The 27,185-nt window shown below is 45.3% G+C and overlaps 2 protein-coding genes across 2 annotated transcripts; both read left to right on the top strand.

Annotated features, from left to right (window-relative positions):
* Window positions 1-1,708: 1,708 nt before the first annotated feature.
* On the top strand, window positions 1,709-19,258 carry rint1 (RAD50 interactor 1). The gene is made up of 13 exons (XM_065021346.1): window positions 1,709-1,976; window positions 2,169-2,410; window positions 2,604-2,777; window positions 3,150-3,290; window positions 11,310-11,466; window positions 11,873-11,983; window positions 12,226-12,451; window positions 12,779-12,916; window positions 13,631-13,830; window positions 17,044-17,264; window positions 17,591-17,771; window positions 18,071-18,189; window positions 18,380-19,258. The coding sequence occupies exons 1-13, from the start codon at window positions 1,746-1,748 to the stop codon at window positions 18,597-18,599; spliced, it is 2,361 nt and encodes a 786-aa protein (XP_064877418.1). The 5' UTR covers window positions 1,709-1,745; the 3' UTR covers window positions 18,600-19,258.
* Window positions 19,259-20,895: 1,637 nt separating this feature from the next.
* Window positions 20,896-25,250, top strand: lsm8 (LSM8 homolog, U6 small nuclear RNA associated). The gene is made up of 4 exons (XM_065021345.1): window positions 20,896-21,042; window positions 23,563-23,603; window positions 24,538-24,665; window positions 24,920-25,250. Exons 1-4 carry the CDS (start codon window positions 21,012-21,014, stop codon window positions 25,008-25,010), a joined length of 291 nt encoding a protein of 96 aa, XP_064877417.1. The 5' UTR covers window positions 20,896-21,011; the 3' UTR covers window positions 25,011-25,250.
* The last annotated feature ends 1,935 nt before the right edge of the window (window positions 25,251-27,185 follow it).

The following is a 27,185-nucleotide window of genomic DNA, read 5'->3' as shown; positions in this document are numbered from 1 at the left end:
AGATGCTGCATAGACTAAGATACAGTAGAATAGGACAGAATAAGATGCTGCATAGACTAAGATACAGTAGAATAGGACAGAATAAGATGCTGCATAGACTAAGATACAGTAGAATAGGACAGAATAAGATGCTGCATAGACTAAGATACAGTAGAATAGGACAGAATAAGATGCTGCATAGACTAAGATACAGTAGAATAGGACAGAATAAGATGCTGCATAGACTAAGATACAGTAGAATAGGACAGAATAAGATGCTGCATAGACTAAGATACAGTAGAATAGGACAGAATAAGATGCTGCATAGACTAAGATACAGTAGAATAGGACAGAATAAGATGCTGCATAGACTAAGATACAGTAGAATAGGACAGAATAAGATGCTGCATAGACTAAGATACAGTAGAATAGGACAGAATAAGATGCTGCATAGACTAAGATACAGTAGAATAGACAGAATAAGATGCTGCATAGACTAAGATACAGTAGAATAGGACAGAATAAGATGCTGCATAGACTAAGATACAGTAGAATAGGACAGAATAAGATGCTGCATAGACTAAGATACAGTAGAATAGGACAGAATAAGATGCTGCATAGACTAAGATACAGTAGAATAGGACAGAATAAGATGCTGCATAGACTAAGATACAGTAGAATAGGACAGAATAAGATGCTGCATAGACTAAGATACAGTAGAATAGGACAGAATAAGATGCTGCATAGACTAAGATACAGTAGAATAGGACAGAATAAGATGCTGCATAGACTAAGATACAGTAGAATAGGACAGAATAAGATGCTGCATAGACTAAGATACAGTAGAATAGGACAGAATAAGATGCTGCATAGACTAAGATACAGTAGAATAGGACAGAATAAGATGCTGCATAGACTAAGATACAGTAGAATAGGACAGAATAAGATGCTGCATAGACTAAGATACAGTAGAATAGGACAGAATAAGATGCTGCATAGACTAAGATACAGTAGAATAGGACAGAATAAGATGCTGCATAGACTAAGATACAGTAGAATAGGACAGAATAAGATGCTGCATAGACTAAGATACAGTAGAATAGGACAGAATAAGATGCTGCATAGACTAAGATACAGTAGAATAGGACAGAATAAGATGCTGGAGAGTAACTGTTCCGTTCTGGGTAACAGATTAGTTCAACAACTACATAACTGAGTAGATACAGTAGAATAGGACAGAATAAGATGCTGGAGAGTAACTGTTCCGTTCTGGGTAACAGATTAGTTCAACAACTACATAACTGAGTAGATACAGTAGAATAGGACAGAATAAGATGCTGGAGAGTAACTGTTCCTTTCTGGGTGACAGATTAGTTCAACAACTACATAACTGAGCACATACAGTATATCCAGTTGTTTCCTGTGAAGTCTTGATTGTCAACATGACACTCAACACTGAAGAGGGTCTTGTTTTGGAAACATCCTTCCTAATTCACATTAGTTATCACTGAAATAACACATCAACGGTAAATTGTCTGAAGCTATCACCACTCCACTTATGATATCACTGGTTACATGAACCAATGAATGGAGGAGGGAAGAAAGCGTGGATTGTGTTGGAGTTGGAAATGTCCCAAGTGTTTACCCGTGACAGGCCCCGCAGTACTAACTGTCACCACTAGAGGGGGTGTATAGACGGTGACGGCTGTGTTCGGTGCTGTGTTTACATCTGCGTGCTGTTGACGTGGAAGAGACACAGAAGAAAGATGGCGGCGCCCTCTGCAGAGCAGCAAAACGGCCAAAGTAATGAATCTGATCTACAAAGCCCTATATCGACAAATGATGAAGACTCCGAAACAGAATCGGGGGAGGGAGCACTCCCCGACTACGTTGTCGAATTGATAGAGAAAGAAATCGGAGTGGATCTGAAGTCGCTGAAGAAAGTTAGCGCGCTCCTGGAGAAACTGACAGCGGAAAACAAGTTGCTGGAGGAGCAGGTAGTTAGCAAGCTTTCAATGCTGTATCAATTATTGCATAAAAAATAATAGAATCGTTAATAATGCGAGTATTATTCTGCCCCTTGCTAGTTAATGTAAGTAATACAAACATGATCTATAGCTAACCTTTGCTAGCTAGTTTAAGGGCGTGCATTCCCTTGCTGACAGGTCTTCCTCCACCCACCTTCTCAGGTTCTGACGGTGTCCAGTTCGGTGCCGCTGCGGGTGTCAGCAGCGCTGTCTGCTGCCGAGGAGTCCCGTGTGTCTCTGGAAGGTTTGCTCCAGCGGGAGAGGGTCCTGTCCAACACCCTGATACAGCACCTGCAGGGCGCCCAGCCCTGGGCAGACAGCCTGGGACGGACCCTGGAACAGCTGGACAACACAGAGAAACACATGAAATACCTGCAGTGTCTGTCACGCATTGAAGAACTCAGGTGAGCAACAGTATTATTATTTTCTTCTTCTTCTTCTTGCAGTTGGACAATATATGTTCATCTTCTTGCAGTTGGACAATATATTTGACACTATTCAAAGATAGGATCCTGATTGGAATACACACACACACACAAAATGGTATCCTACTGTATGTTAAGTTGTTCCGCTAACTGCCGTTCTCTCCTCCCACAGTGACAGCATCCAGCAGTGTCTGATCACCAACAGTATATGGGAGGCAGTGGTGGCGGTGGGCAGCATGGCCAGTCTAGATGTGGGCCTAAAGCAGTCTGGCTGCTCTCATCTCCAGGCCTTCCTCAGAGAGACACTATGCTTCTGGCACAAGATCATTAAGGACAGACTGGCTGGGTATGTGTGTCTGAGTGGGTCAGACAGGGCAGGCAGTGTGTTGTGTTAGCGGGCCGGGCCGGAGCAGAAGGACTGGCCATGGAGAACTCTGTGCTAGTTATTAGGATCTCTGTTTAGATCAGTGGTCAGAAACCCTGGTCCTGGAGAGCAACTGGCCATGCAGGCCTTTGTTCCAGTCTGGCACTAACCCATCTAATTCAGTCTAAATTATTAGTTGACCAGGTGTATTTGTGTTGGGCCAGAACAAGTAAGAGACACAAGGTAGCTCTCCAGGACTGGGCTTGGTGATTCACAGTTATTATGATGATCCAAAGTCAAGCTACCTCAGACCTGAATGTGATTTGTAACTCCTCCTCCTCCTCTGTCTGGCAGTGATTTTGAGGAGTTGCTGATCCAGCTCCACTGGCCGTTCATCTCTCCTCCCACCCAGTCTCTCTCCCCCCCTGCCAACGCTCAGGAGCTCCACAGCCAGCTGGAGCTACTGGTGGCCCAGCTCCTGTCTCTACAGACCTCGTATCCTTCACCCTAATATAGTGTTATCAGAGTCGAAGACATACACACTAGCATTATCGTCTGTTATACATACGCTGTTATAGACACTACTAGGTTATACGCACGCTGTTCTAGACACTACTAGGTTATAGACAGGACTGGGTTGTAGACAGGACTGGGTTATAGACACTACTAGGTTATACACACTAAAGGGTTATAGACAGGACTGGGTTATAGACAGGACTGGGTTATAGACAGGACTGGGTTATAGACAGGACTGGGTTATAGACAGGACTGGGTTATAGACAGGACTGGGTGGTAGACAGGACTGGGTGGTAGACAGGACTGGGTTATAGACAGGACTGGGTTATAGACACTACTAGGTTATAGACAGGACTGGGTTATAGACACTACTGGGTTATAGACAGGACTGGGTTATAGACAGGACTGGGTGGTAGACAGGACTGGGTTATAGACAGGACTGGGTGGTAGACAGGACTGGGTTATAGACACTACTGGGTTATAGACAGGACTGGGTTATAGACAGGACTGGGTTATAGACACTACTGGGTTATAGACAGGACTGGGTTATAGACAGGACTGGGTGGTAGACAGGACTGGGTTATAGACAGGACTGGGTTATAGACACTACTAGGTTATAGACAGGACTGGGTTATAGACAGGACTGGGTTATAGACAGGACTGGGTGGTAGACAGGACTGGGTGGTAGACAGGACTGGGTTATAGACAGGACTGGATTATAGGGTTATAGACAGGACTGGGTTATAGACAGGACTGGGTTATAGACAGGACTGGGTTATAGACGACTGGGTTATAGACAGGACTGGGTTATAGACAGGACTGGGTTATAGACAGGACTAGGTTATAGACAGGACTGGGTTATAGACAGGACTGGGTTATAGACCGGACTGGGTTGTAGACACTGCTAGGTTATAGACAGGACTGGGTTATAGACAGGACTGGGTTTGGGTTATAGACAGGACTGGGTTATAGACAGGACTGGGTTATAGACAGGACTGGGTTATAGACAGGACTGGGTTATAGACAGGACTGGGTTTGGGTTATAGACAGGACTGGGTTATAGACAGGACTGGGTTATAGACAGGACTGGGTTATAGACAGGACTGGGTGGTAGACAGGACTGGGTTATAGACACTACTAGGTTATAGACAGGACTGGGTTATAGACACTACTGGGTTATAGACAGGACTGGGTTATAGACAGGACTGGGTTATAGACAGGACTGGGTTATAGACACTACTGGGTTATAGACAGGACTGGGTTATAGACAGGACTGGGTGGTAGACAGGACTGGGTTATAGACAGGACTGGGTTTGGGTTATAGACAGGACTGGGTTGTAGACACTACTGGGTTATAGACAGGACTTGGTTATAGACAGGACTGGGTGGTAGACAGGACTGGGTTATAGACACTACTGGGTTATAGACAGGACTGGGTTATAGACAGGACTGGGTTATAGACAGGACTGGGTTATAGACACTACTAGGTTATACACACGACTGTGTTATAGACAGGACTGGGTTATAGACAGGACTGGGTTATAGACAGGACTGGGTGGTAGACAGGACTGGGTTATAGACAGGACTGGGTTATAGACACTACTAGGTTATACACACGACTGCGTTATAGACAGGACTGGGTTATAGACAGGACTGGGTTATAGACACTACTAGGTTATAGACACTACTAGGTTATAGACAGGACTGGGTTGTAGACAGGACTGGGTTATAGACACTACTAGGTTATAGACACTACTGGGTTATAGGCAGGACTGGGTTGTAGACAGGACTGGGTTATAGACACTACTAGGTTATACACACTACTGGGTTATAGACAGGACTGGGTTATAGACAGGACTGGGTTATAGACACTACTGGGTTATAGACAGGACTGGGTTATAGACAGGACTGGATTATAGACACTACTAGGTTATAGACACTACTGGGTTATAGGCAGGACTGGGTTGTAGACAGGACTGGGTTATAGACAGGACTGGGTTATAGACACTACTAGGTTATAGACACTACTGGGTTATAGACAGGACTGGGTTATAGACACTACTAGGTTATAGACACTACTGGGTTATAGGCAGGACTGGGTTATAGACAGGACTGGGTTATAGACACTACTGGGTTATAGACAGGACTGGGTTATAGACACTACTAGGTTATACACACGACTGCGTTATAGACACTACTAGGTTGTAGACAGGACTGGGTTATAGACAGGACTGGGTTGTAGACAGGACTGGGTTATAGACACTACTGGGTTATAGACACTACTGGGTTATAGACACTACTGGGTTATAGGCAGGACTGGGTTGTAGACAGGACTGGGTTATAGACACTACTAGGTTATAGACACTACTAGGTTATAGACAGGGCTGGGTTATAGACAGGACTGGGTTATAGACAGGACTGGGTTATAGACACTACTAGGTTATAGACACTACTAGGTTATAGACAGGACTGGGTTATAGACAGGACTGGGTTATAGACACTACTGGGTTATAGACAGGACTGGGTTATAGACAGGACTGGGTTATAGACAGGACTGGGTTATAGACACTACTAGGTTATAGACAGGACTAGGTTATAGACAGGACTAGGTTATAGACAGGACTGGGTTATAGACAGGACTGGGTTATAGACAGGACTGGGTTATAGACACTACTAGGTTATAGACAGGACTAGGTTATAGACACTGCTAGGTTATAGACAGGACTAGGTTATAGACAGGACTGTGTTATAGACACTACTAGGTTATAGACAGGACTGGGTTATAGACAGGACTGGGTTATAGACAGGACTGGGTTATAGACACTACTAGGTTATAGACAGGACTGGGTTATAGACAGGACTGGGTTATAGACAGGACTGGGTGGTAGACAGGACTGGGTTATAGACACTACTAGGTTATAGACAGGACTGGGTTATAGACAGGACTGGGTTATAGACAGGACTGGGTTATAGACAGGACTGGGTGGTAGACAGGACTGGGTTATAGACAGGACTGGGTTATAGACACTACTAGGTTATAGACAGGACTGGGTTATAGACAGGACTGGGTTATAGACAGAACTGGGTTATAGACAGGACTGGGTTATAGACACTACTAGGTTATAGACAGGACTGGGTTATAGACAGGACTGGGTTATAGACAGGACTGGGTTATAGACAGGACTGGGTTATAGACACTACTAGGTTATAGACAGGACTAGGTTATAGACACTACTAGGTTATAGACAGGACTAGGTTATAAACAGGACTGTGTTATAGACACTACTAGGTTATAGACAGGACTGGGTTATAGACAGGACTGGGTTATAGACAGGACTGGGTTATAGACACTACTAGGTTATAGACAGGACTGGGTTATAGACAGGACTGGGTTATAGACAGGACTGGGTGGTAGACAGGACTGGGTTATAGACACTACTAGGTTATAGACAGGACTGGGTTATAGACAGGACTGGGTTATAGACAGGACTGGGTTATAGACAGGACTGGGTGGTAGACAGGACTGGGTTATAGACAGGACTGGGTTATAGACACTACTAGGTTATAGACAGGACTGGGTTATAGACAGGACTGGGTTATAGACAGGACTGGGTTATAGACAGGACTGGGTTATAGACAGGACTGGGTTATAGACAGGACTGGGTTATAGACACTACTAGGTTATAGACAGGACTGGGTTATAGACACTAGTAGGTTATAGACACTAGTAGGTTATAGACACTACTGGGTTATAGACAGGACTGGGTTATAGACAGGACTGGGTTGTAGACAGGACTGGGTTGTAGACAGGACTGGGTTATAGACACTACTAGGTTATAGACAGGACTGGGTTGTAGACACTACTAGGTTATAGACACTAGTAGGTTATAGACACTACTGGGTTATAGACAGGACTGGGTTATAGACAGGACTGGGTTGTAGACAGGACTGGGTTGTAGACAGGACTGGGTAATAGACACTACTAGGTTATAGACAGGACTGGGTTGTGGACAGGACTGGGTTATAGACACTACTGGGTTATAGACAGGACTGGGTTCTAGACACTACTAGGTTATAGACACTACTAGGTTGTAGACAGGACTGGGTTATAGACACTACTAGGTTATAGACACTACTGGGTTATAGGCAGGACTGGGTTGTAGACAGGACTGGGTTATAGACACTACTAGGTTATACACACTACTGGGTTATAGACAGGACTGGGTTATAGACAGGACTGGGTTATAGACACTACTGGGTTATAGACACTACTAGGTTATAGACAGGACTGGGTTATAGACAGGACTGGGTTATAGACAGGACTGGGTGGTAGACAGGACTGGGTTATAGACACTACTAGGTTATAGACAGGACTGGGTTATAGACAGGACTGGGTTATAGACAGGACTGGGTTATAGACAGGACTGGGTGGTAGACAGGACTGGGTTATAGACAGGACTGGGTTATAGACACTACTAGGTTATAGACAGGACTGGGTTATAGACAGGACTGGGTTATAGACAGGACTGGGTTATAGACAGGACTGGGTTATAGACAGGACTGGGTTATAGACACTACTAGGTTATAGACAGGACTGGGTTATAGACACTAGTAGGTTATAGACACTAGTAGGTTATAGACACTAGTAGGTTATAGACACACTATAGACACTAGTAGGTTATAGACACTAGTAGGTTATAGACACTACTGGGTTATAGACAGGACTGGGTTATAGACAGGACTGGGTTGTAGACAGGACTGGGTTGTAGACAGGACTGGGTTGTAGACAGGACTGGTTTATAGACACTACTAGGTTATAGACAGGACTGGGTTGTAGACACTACTAGGTTATAGACACTAGTAGGTTATAGACACTACTGGGTTATAGACAGGACTGGGTTATAGACAGGACTGGGTTGTAGACAGGACTGGGTTGTGGACAGGACTGGGTTATAGACACTACTAGGTTATAGACACTACTAGGTTGTAGACAGGACTGGGTTATAGACACTACTAGGTTATATACACTACTGGGTTATAGGCAGGACTGGGTTGTAGACAGGACTGGGTTATAGACACTACTAGGTTATACACACTACTGGGTTATAGACAGGACTGGGTTATAGACAGGACTGGGTTATAGACAGGACTGGGTTATAGACACTACTGGGTTATAGACAGGACTGGGTTATAGACAGGACTGGATTATAGACACTACTAGGTTATAGACACTACTGGGTTATAGGCAGGACTGGGTTGTAGACAGGACTGGGTTATAGACAGGACTGGGTTATAGACACTACTAGGTTATAGACACTACTGGGTTATAGACAGGACTGGGTTATAGACACTACTAGGTTATAGACACTACTGGGTTATAGGCAGGACTGGGTTATAGACAGGACTGGGTTATAGACACTACTGGGTTATAGACAGGACTGGGTTATAGACACTACTAGGTTATACACACGACTGGGTTATAGGCAGGACTGGGTTATAGACAGGACTGGGTTATAGACACTACTGGGTTATAGACAGGACTGGGTTATAGACACTACTAGGTTATAGACACTACTGGGTTATAGACAGGACTGGGTTATAGACAGGACTGGGTTATAGACACTACTGGGTTATAGACAGGACTGGGTTATAGACACTACTAGGTTATACACACGACTGCGTTATAGACACTACTAGGTTGTAGACAGGACTGGGTTATAGACAGGACTGGGTTGTAGACAGGACTGGGTTATAGACACTACTGGGTTATAGACACTACTGGGTTATAGACACTACTGGGTTATAGACAGGACTGGGTTATAGACAGGACTGGGTTATAGACAGGACTGGGTTATAGACAGGACTGGGTTATAGACAGGACTGGGTTATAGACACTACTAGGTTATAGACAGGACTGGGTGGTAGACAGGACTGGGTTGTAGACACTACTAGGTTATAGACAGGACTGGGTGGTAGACAGGACTGGGTTGTAGACAGGACTGGGTTATAGACAGGACTGGGTTATAGACACTACTAGGTTATAGACAGGACTGGGTGGTAGACAGGACTGGGTTGTAGACAGGACTGGGTTATAGACAGGACTGGGTTATAGACAGGACTGGGTTATAGACAGGACTGGGTTATACACACTACTGGGTTATAGACAGGACTGGGTTGTAGACAGGACTGGGTTGTAGACAGGACTGGGTTGTAGACAGGACTGGTTTATAGACACTACTAGGTTATAGACAGGACTGGGTTGTAGACACTACTAGGTTATAGACACTAGTAGGTTATAGACACTACTGGGTTATAGACAGGACTGGGTTATAGACAGGACTGGGTTGTAGACAGGACTGGGTTGTAGACAGGACTGGGTAATAGACACTACTAGGTTATAGACAGGACTGGGTTGTGGACAGGACTGGGTTATAGACACTACTGGGTTATAGACAGGACTGGGTTCTAGACACTACTAGGTTATAGACACTACTAGGTTGTAGACAGGACTGGGTTATAGACACTACTAGGTTATATACACTACTGGGTTATAGGCAGGACTGGGTTGTAGACAGGACTGGGTTATAGACACTACTAGGTTATACACACTACTGGGTTATAGACAGGACTGGGTTATAGACAGGACTGGGTTATAGACAGGACTGGGTTATAGACACTACTGGGTTATAGACAGGACTGGGTTATAGACAGGACTGGATTATAGACACTACTAGGTTATAGACACTACTGGGTTATAGGCAGGACTGGGTTGTAGACAGGACTGGGTTATAGACAGGACTGGGTTATAGACACTACTAGGTTATAGACACTACTGGGTTATAGACAGGACTGGGTTATAGACACTACTAGGTTATAGACACTACTGGGTTATAGGCAGGACTGGGTTATAGACAGGACTGGGTTATAGACAGGACTGGGTTATAGACACTACTGGGTTATAGACAGGACTGGGTTATAGACACTACTAGGTTATACACACGACTGCGTTATAGACACTACTAGGTTGTAGACAGGACTGGGTTATAGACAGGACTGGGTTGTAGACAGGACTGGGTTATAGACACTACTGGGTTATAGACACTACTGGGTTATAGACACTACTGGGTTATAGACAGGACTGGGTTATAGACAGGACTGGGTTGTAGACAGGACTGGGTTATAGACAGGACTGGGTTATAGACAGGACTGGGTTATAGACACTACTAGGTTATAGACAGGACTGGGTGGTAGACAGGACTGGGTTGTAGACACTACTAGGTTATAGACAGGACTGGGTGGTAGACAGGACTGGGTTGTAGACAGGACTGGGTTATAGACAGGACTGGGTTATAGACACTACTAGGTTATAGACAGGACTGGGTGGTAGACAGGACTGGGTTGTAGACAGGACTGGGTTATAGACAGGACTGGGTTATAGACAGGACTGGGTTATAGACAGGACTGGGTTATACACACTACTGGGTTATAGACAGGACTGGGTTATACACAATACTGGGTTATAGACAGGACTGGGTTATAGACAGGACTGGGTTATAGACAGGACTGGGTTATACACACTACTGGGTTATAGACAGGACTCGGTTATACACACTACTGGGTTATAGACAGGACTGGGTTATACACACTACTGGGTTATAGACAGGACTGGGTTATACACACTACTGGGTTATAGACAGGACTCGGTTATACACACTACTGGGTTATAGACAGGACTGGGTTATAGACAGGACTGGGTTATAGACAGGACTGGGTTATACACACTACTGGGTTATAGACAGGACTGGGTTATAGACACTACTAGGTTATAGACACAGTGCATTATTTCCACTCTGCACACTTCTTCATACACTAGCTTCATACTTCATACATTCCCAGCCACAGACATACTGTTCCCCACACACTTCCTAAGATATTGACTGATATTGATGTTGATATTGTACTGAGATGAATACCTGGTTTCTTTAACCTGTTTCTCAGTGATGATCTCATATCAGAGAAGCCAACCTCTGTGTCCCGTGTAGGGTTGCCCCCGACGACACCCCTGTCTCTTCCTGTCCAGATCATGTTGCTTCCTCTGAGCAAGAGGTTTCGATACCACTTCACTGGAAACCGTCAGACCAATTCACTCAACAAGGTTAGAGCAACACACACACACACACACACACACACACACACACACACACACACACACACACACACACACACACACACACACACACACACACACAGAGCATGTCTCACTCACACACACACACACACACACACACACACACACACACACACACACACACACACACACACACACACACACACAGAGAGCATGTCTCACACACACACACACACACAGAGAGCATGTCTCACACACACACACACACACACACACACACACACACACACACAGAGAGCATGTCTCACACACACACACACACACACAGAGCATGTCACACACACACACACACACACACACAGAGAGAGCACGTCTCAAACACAGACAGACAGACTTTGACAATAATAATAACCTCCATCTCGTCTCCATGCAGCCTGAGTGGTTCCTGACCCAGGTCCTGATGTGGATGGGTAACAGCTCCAACTTCATGGAGGAGAAGATCCAGCCCATTCTGGACAGGAATGGAGCTAACGCCAACGCCAAGGTTAGAGGATCAGCTATGTGATCATCTAGAATCCTGAGTTCATGTGCCATTGAAGTATTTGTTCACCCCCAAGATTCAAATCTGAAAGTCAAGCTGAGTCCATTGCAGTCATCTGTCAATCGTAGCTGCTCTTGATGTTCCACAGTCATATGAGAGGATATAAGCATATATATATTAATATAATAAAATATAATGGTTATAGCTATTGAAGTATCTCATGTCATCCCTCACGTCCCCACCAGGTGGAGCTGTGTCGCGGTCTACTCACCCTGGCCCAGGAGAAGCTAGCGTTGGATGCTCCACGGCTGCTCTACGACGACTCTCTCTTCTGCCACCTGGTGGATGAGATCCTGCAGTTTGAGAGGGAGCTGCGCACCACCCACTCCTACCCCAGCACCCTGCCTGGAGTGCTGCATGTACTGCTGGAGGAGGTCGTGCTGCAGAAGTGGCTCACTGTGGAGAGGAAGAGTGAGTGAGAGAGGCAGCAGTGGAGCATCTCTCATCGTTCCCTACTCTTTCCCCTTGGCCCTAACCCTCCAATTTCCGCATATCTGAAGGGGCTGGATAGGTATAAGCAGTGTACTGGCAGAGCTTCCGCCATATCGCTTCTACCTTACAGATCTGCAAACATTGAAGGGTTTGGGTGAAGTGAAGGGGTAGGAAGCCATTTGGGACTGACTAAAGAGATTGATTTTATGTGGGATTTTATTTCTCTGTTAGACTCTGTTTATATCAGTGTATGTGATTTAGTGAATGTGTGATGTGTGCTCATCCCAACTGTGTGTCTCTCTGTAGTGGCGATAGAGAAGGTGGATGCCATGCTGTCTGCTGAGGGGGCTTGGAGCTCCCAGTACAAAGACATCAGTGACATGGACGAACTTAAGGCTCCAGACTGCGCTGAGACCTTCATGACCTTACTGCTGGTCATCACTGGTAGGATTATTAACTACTTTATCACTCTCTCTCTCTACCTCTCTCTACCTCTCTCTCTCTCTCTGCCTCTCTCTCTCTCTTCCTCTCTCTCTCTCTCGCTCTCTCTCTTCCTCTCTATCTCTCTCTCTCTGCCTCTCTGTCTCTCTCTGCCTCTCTCTCTCTCTCTCTGTCTCTCTCTGCCTCTCTCTCTGCCTCTCTCTCTGCCTCTCTCTGCCTCTCTCTCTCTCTGCCTCTCTCTCTCTCTCTGCCTCTCTCTCTCTCTCTGTCTCTCTCTGCCTCTCTCTCTCTCTCTGCCTCTCTCTCTGCCTGCCTCTCTCTCTGCCTCTCTCTCTCTCTGCCTCTCTCTCTCTCTGCCTCTCTCTCTCTCTCTCTCTCTCTCTGTCTCTCTCTGCCTCTCTCTCTCTCTCTCTCTCTCTGTCTCTCTCTGCCTCTCTCTCTGCCTCTCTCTCTCTCTGCCTCTCTCTGCCTCTCTCTCTCTGCCTCTCTCTCTCTCTCTCTGTCTCTCTCTCGTCTCACTCTGTCTATCTTGTTGGTTGTCACTGTTCATCCCTCTGTTTGTCATAGAGGGACAACCTGCTGTTGGGGCAGCCTCTGACTTACTGCACTCTATCTCTCTCCCCTTCTCTCCCTCCCTCTCTCTGCTTTCCCTTTCTCTCCCCTCCACCTCCCTCTATCCTCTCTCTCCCCCTCAATCTCTAATACTCCCCCTACCAGACCGCTACCGTGCCCTCCCCTGCCCTCGTGCCCAGCTGCGTTTCCTGGCGCTACAGAGAGAGTTGGTGGACGACTTCCGTATCCGCCTCACCCAGGTGATGAAGGAAGAGTCCCGTAACCCGCTGGGCGCTAGATACTGTGCTATTCTCAACGCTGCCAACTACATCTCCACCGTGCTGGGGGACTGGGGAGACAACGTGGTACGTGGCCCCTCGGAGTCATCACGCTGTTGCTATACAAAACATATTGATGCAGAAGTAGCTAAGATGGGGAGAAGTCTGTCTATAATAAAGCGATGCTCTGCCTTCTTAACAACACTATCAACAAGGCAGGTCCTACAGGCCCTAGTTTCTACCTTCTTAACAACACTATCAACATGGCAGGTCCTACAGGCCCTAGTTTCTACCTTCTTAACAACACTATCAACAAGGCAGGTCCTACAGGCCCTAGTTTCTACCTTCTTAACAACACTATAAACAAGGCAGGTCCTACAGGCCCTAGTTTTGTCGTACCTTGACTACTGTTCAGTCGTGTGGTCAGGTGCCACAAAAAAGGACTCAGGAAAATTGCAATTGGCTCAGAACAGGGCAGCACGGCTGGCCCTTGGATGTACACAGAGAGCTAATATTAATAATATGCATGTCAGTCTCTGCTGGCTGAAAGTGGAGGAGAGATTGACTTCATCACTACTTTTATTTATGAGAGGTATTGACATGTTGAATGCACCGAGCTGTGTGTCTAAACTACTGGCACACAGCTCGGACACCCATACATACCCCACAAGACAAGCCACAAGAGGTCTCTTCACAGTCCCCAAGTCCAGAACAGACTATGTGAGGCACACAGTACTACATAGAGCCATGACTACATGGAACTCTATTCCACAGTACCACATAGAGCCCTGACTACATGGAACTCTATTCCACAGTACTACATAGAGTCATGACTACATGGAACTCTATTCAACAGTACTACATAGAGTCATGACTACATGGAACTCTATTCCACAGTACTACATAGAGTCATGACTACATGGAACTCTATTCCACAGTACTACATAGAGCCTATGGAACTACATGGAACTGACTATTCCAACAGTACTACATAGAGCCATGACTACATGGAACTCTATTCCACAGTACTACATAGAGTCATGACTACATGGAACTCTATTCAACAGTACTACATAGAGCCATGACTACATGGAACTCTATTCCACAGTACTACATAGAGCCATGACTACATGGAACTCTATTCCACAGTACTACATAGAGCCATGACTACATGGAACTCTATTCCACAGTACTACATAGAGCCATGACTACATGGAACTCTATTCCACAGTACTACATAGAGCCATGACTACATGGAACTCTATTCCACAGTACTACATAGAGTCATGACTACATGGAACTCTATTCCACAGTACTACATAGAGCCATGACTACATGGAACTCTATTCCACAGTACTACATAGAGCCATGACTACATGGAACTCTATTCCACACAGTGACTACATGGAACTCTATTCCACAGTAGCCATGACTACATGGAACTCTATTCCACAGTACCACATAGAGCCATGACTACATGGAACTCTATTCCACAGTACACATAGAGCCATGACTACATGGAACTCTATTCAACAGTACTACATACAGCCATGACTACATGGAACTCTATTCAACAGTAGCCATGACTACATGGAACTCTATTCCACAGTACTACATACAGCCATGACTACATGGAACTCTATTCCACAGTACTACATAGAGCCATGACTACATGGAACTCTATTCCACAGTACTACATAGAGCCATGACTACATGGAACTCTATTCAACAGTACTACATAGATGACTACATGGAACTATTCATACCACATACAGGACTACATGGAACTCTATTCAACAGTACTACATAGAGCCATGACTACATGGAACTCTATTCACAGTACAGTCATGACTACATGGAACTCTATTCAACAGTACTACATACACTACATGGAACTCTATTCAACAGTACTACAGCCATGACTACATGGAGTACCATGACTACATGGAACTCTATTCACAGTACACATAGAGCCATGACTACATGGAACTCTATTCCACAGTACCATAGAGCCATGACTACATGGAACTCTATTCAACAGTACTACATAGAGCCATGACTACATGGAACTCTATTCCACAGTACACATAGTGACTACATGGAACTCTATTCCACAGTACCATAGAGCCATGACTACATGGAACTCTATTCAACAGTACTACATAGAGTCATGACTACATGGAACTCTATTCAACAGTACTACATGACTACATGAACTCTATTCCACAGTCATGACTACATGGAACTCTATTCAACAGTACTACATAGAGTCATGACTACATGGAACTCTATTCAACAGTACTACATAGAGTCATGACTACATGGAACTCTATTCCACAGTACTACATAGAGCCATGACTACATGGAACTCTATTCCACAGTACTACATAGAGCCATGACTACATGGAACTCTATTCCACAGTACTACATAGAGCCATGACTACATGGAACTCTATTCCACAGTACCACATAGAGCCATGACTACATGGAACTCTATTCCACAGTACCACATAGAGCCATGACTACATGGAACTCTATTCCACATCAGGTAACTGACGCAAACAGTACAATTAGATTTAAAAACAGATAAAAAAACACATTATGGAACAGCAGGGACCGTGAAGCAACACACACATTGGCACAGACACATACACACACACACACTATATATACATATGGTGGAGTAGGGGCCTGAGGGCACACAGTGTGTTGTGAAATCTGAATGTATTGTAATGTATTACAGTTGTATAAACTGCCTTCATTTTGCTGGACCCCAGGAAGAGTAGCTGCTGCTTTGGCACATGCTGACCGCCTGTCTGCCTGCCTGCCTGCCTGCCTGTCTGCCTGTCTGCCTGCCTTTCTGCCTGCCTGCCTGCCTGCCTGTCTGTCTGTCTGTCTGTCTGCCTGCCTGTCTGTCTGTCTGTCTGTCTGTCTGTCTGTCTGTCAGTCAGTCTGCCTGCCTTTCTGCCTGCCTGCCTGCCTGTCTGTCTGTCAATCTGTCAGTCTGCCTGCCTGTCTGTCTGTCAATCTGTCAGTCTGCCTGACTGTCTGTCTGTCAATCTGTCTGTCTGTCTGCCTGTCTGTCTGTCAATCTGTCAGTCTGCCTGCCTGTCTGTCTGTCAATCTGTCTGTCTGTCTGACTGTACATGTGTTGTCTGTTCAGAAGTAGTTAAGGGGACAGAAAAAGCCACATATTAACACCTTCACTCTGCTGTATGGTCCCTCCTTTTACTGCACTGCTCCAGAGGTCTTCTTCAAGGCTGTTCAATGTTCTTTTCTCTGTCCACTGTTCTTCCTCAGTTCTTCCTGCAGCTGCAGCAGTCTGCTGTGGCCCTGGGGGAGGAGGAGCTGTTGGGGCCGCTGGGGGTCACTGAGTCCGGCCGTCTGGCCTCTCTGGAGGGGTCTCTGTTTGAGGGGCTCCTGGGGCTGCTGGAGAGGCTGAGAGGAGACATGCTGGGCAGGTTACTGGAGGCTGTCATGAGGGACGTACAGAAGAAGGCCCAGCCCTACTGCAGGGACAGGTCAGTGGAGACACTCTTCTCTTAGAGGAAGGGTTCTTTCTGTTCAATCTAGTTCCTCTCAAGATGTAGTCCTATCTTTGGAGTTTTAAACACTAGGCACCCACTGTCACCTTGCTTTGCTTGGTGTTTAGGCCCAGGCTGATTGTAAGCACTTTGTGACAAATGTCTTTGTCCTGTAACACACCTGGACAGTAGGAATGAAATGTGATTTCTTGAGCTCAGATCATCACCTACAGCCACAATATAACCAATTGAACAACACAATGTTGGAGTGAACAAAATGTTCAAAAGTAGAATGACACTAAGGTGTATCCTTGTCCTCCCAGGTGGTTGTCTCTGCCGTCCCAGTGTGACCAGGCCACCATGTCCCTGTCCAGTTTAGCCTGTCCTCTGATGCTCTGTCTCAGGGACCACCTGCTCCAGCTGCAGCAGATGCTGTGTCTGCCTCTCTTCCAGATGGGCTGGCAGGACCTGGCTGAGAGGCTGGACCTCTTCCTCTACCAGAATGTGAGTCACACTGCTGACCTGCTACAATGGGAATTAATCAGATAGTTGACTTCATTAAATATTTGAACTTTTAGTGATTTCGCAGATACTACTGTCTGGAGAGACTTAAAAGAAGGTAATTAGATTGTCACACATCATTAGACACATCTGTTCTCAAATACATTAAAACTACATTGGCTCCTGACTAATTCTAATGATAAAATACAGACGAAAGAAAATAGGATGAAGCAATAGAGAATGTTTTTTGGGGGGTAATCACATCTCTATTAACATATGGACCTGCTACCTGTCTCCCTCAGGTGATTCTGTATAACCACTTCAACGAGGGGGGTGCAGCCCAGCTCCAATTCGACATGACAAGAAACCTCTTCCCTCTGTTTGGACACTACTGCAAGAGGCCTGAGAACTTCTTCAAACAGTGAGTGGGCCATTACATACAATGGCAATTCTGCTGACAATATCACCTGAAAACATTGTCCACTGGACCATAATCTGTAGAAGAGACCTACAGTTTGTTTGTAGTTCCTTAGGTTATTAAATGTCCTGCTTGAATTCCTTGTCAAATAATTTCTATTTAAAAAATGATTGTTCATGTCTCCCTCTCTCAGTGTGAAGGAGGCCTGTGTCATCCTGTGTCTGAATGTGGGCTCAGCTCTTCTTCTACGAGACGTCCTGAGGCAGGCTGAGGAAGACGAGGAGGAACCAGGGACCCCGGAGGGCAAGCAGCCCAGCCCTACGTCAGCCCTCAACGAGGTGGGGGTCTACCGCCTGGCCCCCTGCGACGTCCTCATCCTGCTCAACCTCAGGGCCTCCTGGCCGGGAAAGTGAGGGGAGATGGGAGGAAAAACAGTAGCCTGGTCCCAGATGTGTTTTTGACAACTCCTATGGTCTTTGTGACGCCGATTGGCCGTAGGAGTTGAGCAAGGCAGCACTAACAGATCTGTGACCAGGCTAGGACGGGCTTCAGCTGGCAAAGAGCAACCACTACCAATGAACTACACCGTATCCCAGAAACCTGGAATAGACCGCTGTCATTCCTGAATACTGTCCCATCCCGTTTAATCCCAGTTTTGTTTACTTTGCCGATCCTCTGTCTACAAGCTCAGCACCTGTTCCATATCAACTCACCACTCCTGGTCTAAACGCAGGGGAGAGACCGCGACTGGAGCCTGAAGGATGTGTTTAAATGAACTGCTCATGTAGATGACATTATTTGTCTATTGACTGACAGCACAGACTTCTGTCTTCTTGTGGAGGAGATGTAGTAGTACCACATGGTGTGGATGGGTATATCAGGAGGTCCCCCTCTCACTTCCTGACAGGGACTGTTGTCTTTAACCACACCAGATATAGGAGACCTTAACACTGCTGTTTTAAGCAGTCCAGTGCATTTGATAACAACAACAGCCCTGTCTGTCACATTACCTTATTTAATGTCATATACATTTGTAAAGAAGTGAGAAATAAAAACGTTTAAATCCCGAAAATGTTATTTATGTCAAGTAACTGCCTTTTTGACAACCAATCATGTACGTTCATGCTAATGTAAGTCACTCCAGTGAGCCAAGTGTGTCTCAGCAGCCTGCCCAGGTGCAGTATGGGTCTCAGCAGCCTGCCCAGGTGCAGTATGGGTCTCAGCAGCCTGCCCAGGTGCAGTATGGGTCTCAGCAGCCTGCCCAGGTGCAGTATGGGTCTCAGCAGCCTGCCCAGGTGCAGTATGGGTCTCAGCAGCCTGCCCAGGTGCATTATGGGTCTCAGCAGCCTGCCCAGGTGCAGTATGGGTCTCAGCAGCCTGCCCAGGTGCAGTATGGGTCTCAGCAGCCTGCCCAGGTACAGTATGGGTCTCAGCAGCCTGCCCAGGTGCAGTATGGGTTTCAGCAGCCTGCCCAGGTGCAATATGGGTCTCAGCAGCCTGCCCAGGTGCAGTATGGGTTTCAGCAGCCTGCCCAGGTGCAGTATGGGTCTCAGCAGCCTGCCCAGGTGCAGTATGGGTCTCAGCAGCCTGCCCAGGTGCAGTATGGGTCTCAGCAGCCTGCCCAGGTGCAGTATGGGTCTCAGCAGCCTGCCCAGGTGCAGTGGGTCTTAGGCAGTCTCAGCAGCCTGCCCAGGTGCAGTATGGGTCTTAGCAGCCTGCCCAGGTGCAGTATGGGTCTTAGCAGCCTGCCCAGGTGCAGTATGGGTCTAAGCAGCCTGCCCAGGTGCAGTATGGGTCTCAGCAGCCTGCCCAGGTGCAGTATGGGTCTTAGCAGCCTGCCCAGGTGCAGTATGGGTCTCAGCAGCCTGCCCAGGTGCAGTATGCCATAGAAACAGAAGCAGTGTTGGAGACACTGAGGTATAATGAGCGCTAGAGACTGCATCCATATGTCTGACTGTTTAAGGTAATCTACTGACATTCTTCATGACCAGGTTTTATCCGGTTTATACAGACCAACATCACATGTGCACTCGCACTCAATGTGCAAAAGGAGTAGCGATTACATCATCCGAAAACAGCAGACATTGGATGAATATTAACATGTTAATGGACTTGTTTGATATTGCAGGTGACTGCTGACTGACTGATCTACAAATCACCTTGCATCATAAATAACGACTCATTATTTGTAGATCAGTCAAGTCACAATTGACCAATTATACATCACGTTGATGCTCTCCAACAGGACAACTGTCTTCAACTGTGAGCACTGGGGGAAAATCATTCAAATAATGAAATGGCTGTTTTGTGCACAAAGCTTATGACTAAAGTGTCTTATTAATACATTTTCTAATCTGACTTTTTTTTCTGGGCCGGGTGTCAGTTAAACTGCAGTACCGAAGCAAAACTGTAGGAGCAGTTGAAACCATGCTTCAAGACCAGAACCCTGATCCCTTTGGCTGGAGAACATCAAATCCATGATGCATTGTGGGTAAATGGTGACTGACTGATCTACAAATAATAATCAGTAATTAATTATGATCCAAGGTCGAACAAGCCTATTTTCTCTAGAAAGGGCGGTCTGGTAAACTCATGGATCGGTAGGGCGACACCACTGAGGTATAAAGAACGGCGCGACACTCATTTTCTGTGGATTCGGCGCCATCTTCTGGACACCAAAATCATTAGTGGGTCTGCAATCATCTAGTCTGGTCTGATGCTGTTTCCGGTTTGTGCCTGCACGCCGATTTTGTGATCTACGGTGGAGCTACGTTTGTGTTTTCCAAATAAACCCGGCGGATTTGAACGAGTCTTTTGTTGTCACCATGTCGACTGCCCTCGAGAGCTACATCAACCGTATCCTTTCAACTAAAGTCATCCTGGTACAGTCACTGAATGGGACTTTTGCTGATGAATCGCGTGATTATTGATGCATGGGTGCTTTGGCCTGCTAGATTGAGCTTAAGCTAGCAATAGCATCGCATATGGCTTTTTAGTAGAATGACATGTAACTGTGCGCTAGTTAGATAAAATATAATACAAATGATTTTGGAAGCCAGACATTGGTACATGTTCATCCAAATGTGTTATTTAAGCAATAAGGCCCGAGGAGGTGTGGTATATGGCCAATAGACCACGGCTATGGGCTGATCTTTAGCACGACTCAAAGCTGAGTGCCTGAATACAGCCCTTAGCTGTGGTATATTGGCAATATACCACAAACCCCCGAGGTGCCTTATTGCTCTTATAAACTGTTTACAAATGTAATTAGAACAGTAAAAATGCATGTTGTGTCATACCAGTGGTATACTGTCTGATATACAACGGCTTTCCAATCAGCATTCAGGGCTTGAACCACCAAGTTTATAATAGCAAGCTAACTATGGATTTGTCATGCAAGCTCAACAGTATTGCTGCATGTGCAGCTTCTCATGAAATAGCAGCCTGTTCTCATATGCCTCGATTGGGGTGCCTCGATAGTGGTTAGAGCGTCAGGTAGCCTAGTGGTTAGAGTGTTGGACTAGAAAGGTTGCAAGATCAAATCCCCGAGCTGACAAGGTTCAAATCTGTCGTTCTGCCCCTGAACAAGGCAGTTAACCCACTGTTCCTAGGCCTTCTGAAAATAAGAATTTGCGCTTAACTGACTTGCCTTGTTAAATAAAGATCAAATAAAATGCTCAATGGGTGACATGTCTGAGAATGTAGGCCGTTTTCAGCTTCCAGGAATTGTGTACAGGTCCTTGTGACATGGGGCATTATCATGCTGAAACAAGATGAATGGCACACCAATGGGCCTCAGGATTGTGTCACGGTATCTCTATGCATTCAAATTGCCATCGATAAAATGCAGTTGTGTTCGTTGGCCGTAGCTTATGCCTGCCCATACCATAACCCCACCGCCACCGTGGGGGGCCCTCTGTTCACAACGTTGACATCAGCAAACACCATACCATAACCCCACCGCCACCGTGGGGCCCTCTGTTCACAACGTTGACATCAGCAAACCACTCACCGACACCACGCCATACACATGGTCTGTGGTTAGAAGTACTGCCAAATTCTCTAAAACGACATTATGGTAGAGAAATGAACATTAAATTATCTGGCAAAAGCCCTGTTGGATATTCCTGCAGTCAGCATGCCAATTACACACTCCCTCTACTTGATAAATCTGTGGCTTTGTTGTGACAAAACTGCACATTTTGGTGACCTTTTAGGGGCACCCGTGTAATGATCGTGCTGTTTAATCAGCTTCTTGATATGCCTATCCTGTACAGTGGATGGATTATCTTGACAAAAGAGACATTCTCACTAACAGGGATGTGAACAAATTTGTGCAAAACATTTGAGGGAAATAGGCTTTTTTGTGTGTATGGAACATTTCTGGGATCTTTTATTTCAGCTCGTAAAACATGGGACCAACACTTTACATGTTGTGTTTTTGTTCAGCGTATGAACCACTGCTACGCAATGTTGCAAGGCAGCGGTTCTTTGGAAATGAATGCACCAAAACGCATTGACGCTGTGGGTCTGAACGAGGTGATAGACTAGACGTAATATAGTAAACGGTCTGATCGAGGTGATAGACTAGACGTAATATAGTAAACGGTCTGATCGAGGTGATAGACTAGACGTAATATAGTAAACGGTCTGATCGAGGTGATAGACTAGACGTAATATAGTAAACGGTCTGATCGAGGTGATAGACTAGACGTAATATAGTAAACGTAAATCCTGGGCACTCAATGAGTATATATGTTATGTTTAGTATTATAAGAGCGAACGTTACTCAGTAAGTAGAAAGTAAAGCAGGGTGGTTGGGCGTGTAACGCCACAAAAGCTGTAAGAATCTCATCACGGACAACTTAAGCGTTTTAGCAACTTTGCAACTACTTCCTATTTGTTTAGCAAATTTGCGTGTTAGTTAACCTTAACCCCAAGCCTAGCTAATGTCAGCCACAACAAATTGGAATTAGTATTGTTTCGTACTTTTTAAAATGTTAATTTTACCTTTATTTAACTAGGCAAGTCAGTTAAGAGCAAATTCTTATTTTCAACGACGGCCTAGGAACAGTGGGTTAACTAATGTTTGGGGGCAGAACGACAGATTTTAACCTTGTCAGCTCGGGGATTCGATCTTTCAACCTTTTGGTTACTAGTCCAACGCTCTAACCACTAGGCTACCTGCCTCTAACCACTAGGCTACCTGCCACCCATGGATGGATGGACGGACATCCACAAGTGAATACATACCATACGAAATGTAACTTATACAAATTACGAGTGTCATGGATTTACATTTACTATGTTACGTCTACCCCTGAGACCAGGTTGGAAATAGTGTCCCAAATGTTTTCCTTAGCTGCTGTGTTTCAGGTACAGTGGCCATCGTTACATCTGACGGACGGATGATAGTGGTATGTCTCTAGCTACTTCACTGCCGTACTTGGCTCCAGATCTGTGTGTCTGTATGTGTCTGAATGGTTTTGACAGGACCATAAACCTGATTTTGTGCGTGTGCTGTTTTGATTGGACCGTTGAACTGACTGTGTGTGTACTGTTTTGATTGGACTGTTGATCTGTGTGTACTGTCTTGATTGGACCGTTGATTTCACTGTGTGTACTGTTTTGATTGGACAGTTGATCTGATTGTGTGTGTACTGTTTTGATTGGACCGTTGATCTGACTGTGCGTGTACTGTTTTGATTGGACCGTTGATCTGACTGTACGTGTACTGTTTTGATTGGACCGTTGATCTGACTGTGCGTGTACTGTTTTAATTGGACCGTTGATCTGACTGTGTGTGTACTGTTTTGATTGGACCGTTGATCTGACTGTGTGTGTACTGTTTTGATTGGACCGTTGATCTGACTGTGTGTGTACTGTTTTGATTGGACCGTTGATCTGACTGTACGTGTACTGTTTTGATTGGACCGTTGATCTGACTGTGTGTGTACTGTTTTGATTGGACCGTTGATCTGACTGTGTGTACTGTCTTGATTGGACCGTTGATCTGACTGTGTGTACTGTCTTGATTGGACCGTTGATCTGTGTGTACTGTTTTGATTGGACCGTTGATCTGTGTGTACTGTTTTGATTGGACCGTTGATCTGTGTGTACTGTTTTGATTGGACCGTTGATCTGTGTGTACTGTTTTGATTGGACTGTTGATCTGTGTGTACTGTTTTGATTGGACTGTTGATCTGTGTGTACTGTTTTGATTGGACCGTTGATCTGTGTGTACTGTTTTGATTGGACTGTTGATCTGATTGTGTGTGTTCTGTTTTGATTGGACCGTTGATCTGTGTGTACTGTTTTGATTGGACCGTTGAACTGACTGTGTGTGTTCAGGGCACCCTGAAGGGCTTTGACCAGACCATCAACCTGATTCTGGATGAGAGTCATGAGCGTGTGTTCAGTTCCTCTCAGGGCGTGGAGCAGGTGGTCCTGGGACTATACATCGTCAGAGGAGACAACGTGTAAGTATCATGTCGACCTCTGGTGGAACTCTCACCTTTCACCCAAACAACCCCTTATGACCTCTCCCTCTCACTGCGCCCGTTCACTCCCCATCATGCACTTGGATTGGTGAAGAGACTGAGTGTCGACAACATTTCTGAAACCGTGAGGGGAATGAACACTTTAACTGGCCACTTTGGGGGGGGTTGTCAGTCAGTCAGACTTCAACACACAGTAGTACACCCAGGCCCAACTGCTCTCCTCTATTTTGCAGAGCTGTGATTGGGGAGATTGACGAGGACACAGATTCTTCGCTGGACCTGGGGAACATCCGCGCTGAACCCCTTAACTCTATAGTCCACTGACCTCTCACCCTGACCCCCCAACTCGGATGTGCTGACCCCTACACCTGAGTGATTGTGTGAGAGAGAGTGTGAAAGAGAAAGCTAGAAATAGAGTAGTGTTTCAATTTTCACCACCTACTCAGCAATAGCTGATGTCCCTGTCTGAAGAGCACAGTTGATCTCCCCCATGAAGGACCCAGGGGACTAATAATAGGATGTTGATGAATGTGGTGATATTTTTTAATAAAGTGTTTAATTTAACATGAAGTGTGTGTTGTTACTCCACAACAACAGTGTGTGAGAGGGAGTAAAGGGCTATAATAAACTGGGTGGATCGAGCCCTGAATGCTGATTGGCTGACAGCCGTGGTATATCAGACCATATACCATGGGTATGACAAAACAATTATTTTTACTACTACGTTGGTAACCAGTTTATAATAGCAATTGCGTCGTGTGTAGGAACAGCCCGTAGCTGTATATTGGGCATATACCACACCCCCTCGTGCACATATACCACACCCCCTCGTGCACATATACCACACCCCCTCGTGCACATATACCACACCCCCTCGTGCACATATACCACACCCCCTCGTGCACATATACCACACCCCCTCGTCCACATATACCACACCCCCTCGTGCCTTATTGCTTAAATATACAGTACCTTCAGAAAGTATTCATTCAGACCTCTTGACTTATTCTACATTTTGTGTTACAGCCTGAATTCAAAATGGATTCAATATATTTTTTTCTCAACCATCTACACACAATACCCCGTAATAACAAAGTGAAAACATGTTTTTTGGAAATGTTTGCAAATGTATTGAAAATGAAATCTATAAATATCTAATTGACATAACTATTCACACTCCTTTGCTCTGATGCTCCACATTGATCTCGGGTGCATCCACTTTCCTTTGATCATCCTAGATGTCACTACAACCTGATTGGAGTTCACCTGTGGCAAATTCAATTGTTCGGACATAATTTTGAAAGAAACAAATCAAATGTTATTGGTCACATACACATTGTTAGCAGGTGTTAATGTGAGTGTAGCGAAAGGCTTGTGCTTCAAGTTCCGACTATGCAGTAATATCTAACAAGTAATCTAACAAATTCACAACAACCTTATACACACACATGTAAAGGGATGAATAGAATATGTACATATAAATATATGGATGAGTGATGGCGTGCGGCAGAGGCAAGATGCAGTAGATGTTATAGAATACAGTATATACATATGAGATGAGTAATGTATGTAAACATTAAAACCGTTATTTAAAGTGACTAGTGATACCTTTATTAAAATGTAGGTGTAAAGAGGTGGCAGAAATTCCTAGAAAGGTAAAACCTAGGAAGAAACCTTAAGAGGCTGTTTTCTGGCAGTCTGAGGTTATTTGAGTCAGTGTGCTTCAAGTTCCGACAGCAGCCTAATCTTAACAAATTCACAACTGCTTAGTGATGAATAGAATATGTACATATAAATATATGGATGAGTGATGGCGTGCGGCAGAGGCAAGATGCAGTAGATGTTATAGAATACAGTATATACATATGAGATGAGTAATGTATGTAAACATTAAAGTGGCGTTATTTAAAGTGACTAGTGATACCTTTATTAAATCCATGTATTTAAGTGGCCAGAGATTTGAGTCAGTGTGTTGGCAGCAGCCTCTCTATGCTAGTGATGGCTGTTTAACAGTCTGATGGCTTGGAGACAGAGATTTGAGTCAGTGTGTTGGCAGCAGCCTCTCTATGTTAGTGATGGCTGTTTAACAGTCTGATGGCTTGGAGACAGAGATTTGAGTCAGTGTGTTGGCAGCAGCCTCTCTATGTTAGTGATGGCTGTTTAACAGTCTGATGGCTTGGAGACAGAGATTTGAGTCAGTGTGTTGGCAGCAGCCTCTCTATGTTAGTGATGGCTGTTTAACAGTCTGATGGCTTGGAGACAGAGATTTGAGTCAGTGTGTTGGCAGCAGCCTCTCTATGTTAGTGATGGCTGTTTAACAGTCTGATGGCTTGGAGACAGAGATTTGAGTCAGTGTGTTGGCAGCAGCCTCTCTATGCTAGTGATGGCTGTTTAACAGTCTGATGGCTTGGAGACAGAGATTTGAGTCAGTGTGTTGGCAGCAGCCTCTCTATGCTAGTGATGGCTGTTTAACAGTCTGATGGCTTGGAGACAGAGATT

This window comes from Oncorhynchus nerka, linkage group LG8, assembly GCF_034236695.1.
Source record: "Oncorhynchus nerka isolate Pitt River linkage group LG8, Oner_Uvic_2.0, whole genome shotgun sequence".
NCBI classification, from domain to species: Eukaryota; Metazoa; Chordata; class Actinopteri; order Salmoniformes; family Salmonidae; genus Oncorhynchus; species Oncorhynchus nerka.
The sequence above is the reverse complement of the archived record's forward strand: the minus strand, read 5'-3'. Positions and strand labels throughout refer to the sequence as shown.